The sequence below is a fragment of the Aplysia californica genome, unplaced genomic scaffold (genome assembly GCF_000002075.1).
Source record: "Aplysia californica isolate F4 #8 unplaced genomic scaffold, AplCal3.0 scaffold00223, whole genome shotgun sequence".
Classification (NCBI taxonomy): Eukaryota; Metazoa; Mollusca; class Gastropoda; order Aplysiida; family Aplysiidae; genus Aplysia; species Aplysia californica.
In genome coordinates this window covers 551,737-557,479 of record NW_004797493.1, presented here as the reverse complement: position 1 = coordinate 557,479, position 5,743 = coordinate 551,737, and the positions used below count along the sequence as shown (strand labels likewise).

The 5,743-nt window shown below is 40.3% G+C and overlaps 1 protein-coding gene across 1 annotated transcript in view; it reads left to right on the top strand.

Annotated features, from left to right (window-relative positions):
* Positions 1–5,743, top strand: part of LOC101862506 — a gene marked incomplete at its 5' end in the record, with an annotated part of 41,350 nt that overhangs the window by 16,094 nt on the left and 19,513 nt on the right. Inside the window, 5 exon segments of the mRNA XM_013083287.2 lie at positions 598–673; positions 1,264–1,448; positions 3,163–3,273; positions 4,383–4,503; positions 5,350–5,608. Of these exon segments, the coding sequence (XP_012938741.2) occupies positions 598–673; positions 1,264–1,448; positions 3,163–3,273; positions 4,383–4,503; positions 5,350–5,608 (752 nt within the window).

Sequence of the window (5,743 nt, the reverse complement as noted above, 5' to 3'; positions counted from 1 at the left end):
TTAATGATGATGATGATGATGATGATGATGATGATGATGATGATGATGATGATGATGATGATGATGATGATGATGATGATGATGATGAAGATGATGATGGGGTGGTGGTCGTGATGATGATGATGATGATATGCTTTTCGTCGTCATCATTGTTTTCTTGTTTGTTGTTGTTGTTGTTGTTATTGTTGTTATAGCTGTTATTATTGTTATTATCGTTGCTGTTGTAGATCTAGTTGTTGTTGGTTTTGTTTTTGTTGTCATTCTTACTGCTGCTGTTAATTTTTATTTTTGTTGTTGTTGTTGTTGTCATGTTGTCAGAAGTGCACACATGGTTATGGTTACGTATGAATCTCTTATTCTAAAGGGTTTATTGCTTAATTTCAACCCTTTTAGTGGGTGGTTGGCGGGTGGTCTAGTGTGGTTTGCTTCTTCTTTCCTATCAAACATCTATCGTAATTAGCTCCCCTTCTTCTTTTTTATATTTATTACTCTCATGTAACACCTCTAATCTTCTGGCGCTCATATGACCTTATGCAGTTGCGAGCGCCGTAAAACCTCTACTAAAACTAAAACTAAACAACCCTTTTATCGTTGCAGCGCGACTTTACCCTGATCACCTGGCCCTGTGACACTCAGCTAAACGTTCTGTGTCGAGTTCCCAGGAACATCGAAGGTCAGTCGTGCTGTCTTGTCACTGAGAGATAGACATGTCTCAAAGTAATACGAACAAAGCAAAAAAAGGCTGTATTTTAAAACGTAGTAAAAGTCAATAAGGAGGGTGGGGAAGTGAAGAGAAGGGAAGATTAGACTCAAGAGAAGAAAGAATACGAAGAAAGAAAAAACTAGGATGATTCAAACAAAGAGGATGAGGAAAAGGAGGAGGAGGAGGAGGAGGAGGAGGAGGAGGAGGAGGAAAGTAAAAAGATTTTTAGACATAGAGCAGATGAAAGAGTGAAAAGGGAAGTGTATTAAAATTACTAGTATAGAGAGGAAGTGGGAGAAGAAAGAGAGAGGGGGAGAGAGGGGGAGAGAGGAGAGAGAGAAAAAGGGGGGGGGGAGGGAGAGAGAGAGAGAGAGAGAGAGAGAGAAAGAGAGAGAGAGAGAGAGAGAGAGAGAGAGAGAGAGAGAGAAGGAGAGAAGGAGAGAGAGTGAGAGGGTGGTGGTGAAATTCAGGGAGTGGAATATTGTCAAGAAATGTTCCAGTTGTGTGTGATAAAATCATAATGAATTATATAAGAGAACGTAAATGGTTTCTTTTTCCAGTATCAAGATCACCCCAGCTTATTCTGACCACGGGAAATGGATTCTCTAATCAGAGAAGCGCGGCGTCAGGAGTTGTAGAGCTTCCAGCTGCTACGTTTTCTGCCTCTGGCTCAGGAAATCGAGAAGGCCCTCTTGTCAATAACGTCACCGCTAGATTGCTGTGTGTCGTGCCCAGCTTAATGCCCGTAAGTGAAATTCTTCATAGTCTAGCCTTGGAAGCCTTTGTTTTTTTCTTTATTTAAGAAATTTCTTTTTTAGAATTACAAATCGTTGTTTCTTGACAACAGTACTTAACCTCTACTTTTTCTAGCTTCTGTTATCTTACGGTGACGAGGGGAGAAACAAATTGTAATGTCTTTCTCTTGTTTGTTGTATCGTCTCTTAGATGGTTATATTGTTTTTCTGTAAAGTTCAACCCCTTCTACCCATCTTTTTCTGGGCTTTCCTCTTCCTCTCTACCCATCTGATCTCTGGTGGTGTGCTTTCACTGCTATTATTATAGAGAGACACTCACACACGTACTTGCGAGCACACACACACACACACACACACACACACACACACACACACACACACACACAAACACACACAGCGAGCACTCTAACTTTCATTAATATTGTTTGTTCATTTACGCCCAGTCTTTGCTGGAGACGAACTCTAGAAGATTGAGCCTGTAAAGCTCGGCGTATTGTTCCTCGCACGAGAGGGCTTTTAGAATATATATCAAGAAATAGCTTTTAAAACAGTAGTATGCATTAATCTATTATATAAAGATTAAATCAATATTGCTTTTGGGCTCTGAAATGTGGGGCACCAAGAATTGAAACGTGATTAACAATGTAAAGGTAAAATTCTGGAAAGCCTTTATGGCTCTCGACAACACACAAATGCTTAGTTCTGAGAGAAGTGGGGAGAACTTATTATGTTCTGAGTATATGTATTGTGCCTTTAAATTCTGGTGAGGACTTGCACACTTAGAAAATTGCAGATTTCAAAAGAAATATTGCATACAGCTATATTGTTCTGTATAATTAAACAGTCAACTGGGTTGCTGAACTAAAAACATATTATTTTCCCTTTGTATTCAATTTCGGTGTTTGCTCTAGTGGAAAAGGCACTTATGGGTTTAGAAACAGCTGCAATTTTGTGCTGATGCTTACACGCACTCGTGACTGTATATTGTTTTATTACAACCTTCCATGTATTTGTGCACGTTGTAAGAATGTCCATCAACCAACTTGTGAATTCATTCGCTGTCAAACCACCATGTGCCCTGTGTCATATTAAGTAAAAGGAAACCTTAAGTTATTTCTCAGCGAAATAAAACGTAGGATTGTTATTCACAGTGTACATAATATAGAAGAAGAAGTCTGCTGCGAGTACAATCTCTCACAATTCTCTTTCAAGAAGAAGCCGAGTATATTATCAGCCTCCCACGGTATTGAAACCAAAGAGTTATTGCCTTGTAAAAGAAACTCACAACCAATTGAATAATTCTTTATCGAAGAGAATTAATAAACTCGCCCACATTATGTGAAAGATGTAACGGTCATGAAATTGTAAATGAATGTAACTTTATTTTTTACTATTCAATCTTAGCACATCAAATGAAATTATTCATTTCCTCTCATTCTAACCCAACCTGCGGATAAAAATCTACAATGTTTAATTTACACACAAAAAAACGGGTAGATCTATATGTACCACCTAGTTTAACAACGCAAAACATGTTTCTTGAACTGTTACTGATGTGTATATATTGTTTTATTTATTAATGATGTTTCACGTAGGTCCCTTATGTAAAAGGTGTCCGCTTCATGTTATGTGGGCCAATGGCCTTGACCACTGAATAAAATACCTGTCTACCTTAGATTATGCCTGACTATCTTCCTGTTTCAGACCCAGAGTGTCACCATTTACAGAGATGGCATCCCTGTGACTCAGGCCTACTTTCCTGACAGCGCGTACAACACTCCCCAGCAGTTCGAGATAGACATATCAGTTCCAGTGGTACGAGCCCCCAAACACTGTCCGTCTATTAGTAGCTACACAAGACACTGCGGTTCTCACAGAAACTGAAATAACTAGAAAATACTGTGCCTCTTAAACCCATTTGAAAACACGTCTTTTTAGACCATGAACACTGTCATTCTTTATCACCTCAGCAAATGCATTATGTGTGTGTTTGTTTGTTTGTGTGTTTGTGTGTATGTATGTGTGTGTGTGTCTGTGTGTGTGTGTGTGTGTGTGTGCGTGAGAGAGAGAGAGAGAGAAAGAGAGAGAGAGAGAGAGAGAGAGAGAGAGAGAGAGAGAGAGAGAGAGTGAGAGAGAGTGTGTATTGTTTACTTTAAATGCTTATTGTATAGTATTTAGAGCTTGGTTCCAATCGTGACAGAGTGATACATAAATGCTATTTGTTATTGTACTGTTATTGTTGCTATATGTTATTACATATGTGTCATGTTTTCAGAGGGGTCGGAAGCCAGTCTCTTAAATGATCTCAATTGTGGTGATGGTGGCATATAAATACCTATACATGTGTATTTACATATTTACATTTGCACTCTGTCATATTCCGGGTTCACTATCGAGGGCGCCTTTTGACTCAAGACGTGAAAGTTACGTGCGCATTCTACTCAAAGATCGTTCACTTCTGCAGCCTTTCTACTGCTACTCCTTAACTCCTTCTAACTGCTATCTTTCAGCCACACCACTGATCTTATGGTAGGTAAGATCTAACACCTAGCCTTCTCGGATAAGGGCCAAAATTCTTGCAAGTTGTGCACTTTTAAAACATCCCTGAGTGGTCCAAAATCGATAAAAGTAGGCTTTGGCCGCCACCTGGGCAAAATTAAGAAATTCCTACGAACCGAAAATGTAAATGTGTCCCGCGCGCTCATATGATTTCATGCAGTTACGAGCGTCATAAAACCACTTAGACCCCCAAAAATATATTCCTCCCAGCCCGAGTTAGCCCTGAGAATCAGGGTTGAGACCCGCCTCCTATTTGATCTAAACTGTGTCGAATGGGGTCGTTAAAAATTCTCCTACATTATTTCTTTTTAATGTGTGGTTAGGTGTACCCTTTTGCTTCAATCATCAGCTGCCTGTGATTTCAGGTACCCGATTTCCCTGACAGCTTTGACGTGGCTGATGCTATGACCACGTACCGCTGTGAAACAAATGACCTACGGAACAACACACTTCTTCAGTCCGACGAGCTTTTCTTTAAACTTACAAGTAAGTTGAATTGGGTTAAACAGTAGTTTATGGCAAGTTAGCATGATAACTGGTGGGTGGTTGGTAGGTACTCTGTTTTTGTTTATTCCTTCTTTCCTGTCAAACATCTATCGTCATTATCTATACTCCTTTTCTATGTGTGTTACTGTCAGGTAGCTCCTCTAATCTCCGGCACTTATGCAACATAATAATATACAAGTGTAATTGTGTTGCATGCGCTAGGATGCTGTATCCCTTTCAGCCCTGGTTTGCCCTGACTGGCAGGGTGGAAGCCCGTCTCCTAAGTGATCTAAATTGTGTCAATGGCAGCATAAAAAAACTTTTTTTTTTCAAGTAACGATAAAGGTGTACTCCTAGCAAGCAACGGACGGGAATGTGATTTCCATGTCGTAAGATGGATATTTAATCGGGTTTTTTCTGCTGAGTGTATTTGATACAGAAGAGTTTATGTATAGCACACAATTTGTTGCAACAACAAGTACCAAAGTTTCTGTAACGCAGCGACAGCTTCAACATTTCCAACACCTGCAATAGCTGCAGCAGCAACAACAGCAACAACAGCAGCAACAACAACAACAACAACAACAACAACAACAACAGCAGCAGCAGCAACAACAACAACAACAACAGCAACAACAAGGCAACACCATTTCAGTCCTATATTTTACAAATTATTGAAACTACGGGAATACCACCCGTCTCAGAAAACAGTACGTCATCTAAGGATTCTAAAACGTGGTCTTTCGACATTTCTGATCTCCCTGCCAAGACAAAAAGGAGACAGTCAAACGTTAATCCGATATTTTGTTATTAAATGTATTCCACCTGCTTTGCCTTTTCCTCCAGACTATGAGATCTACTCGTGCATCATACGACTGAGCAACGACTCGAAGTACTCCGAGCTTGTGTGGAGTTATTTCCAAAGATCCGCAAAAGGAGATTGGCCCTCTCGAGGCGAAGTGAAACCTGATTCTAACTTTCCTGCACCTCGTATAAACGACATCATCTCGTCTGGAAATCAATGGGGACTCGTTGTTGCGTCTCTGCAGACACTCAACAAAGTTGTCAACAGAACGGGTTTCAATGTCCGCCCTGTGAGCGTCCAGTGAGTACGCAAATCTCTATTATGCCCTTCCCCTCCCTTCCCCCTCCGCCCCCTTCCCCTCCAACATCCAACATTTCTCCCATCCAGAATATAAAATTATGTGCTGGTGTCTGGATGGGACACCATATATATATA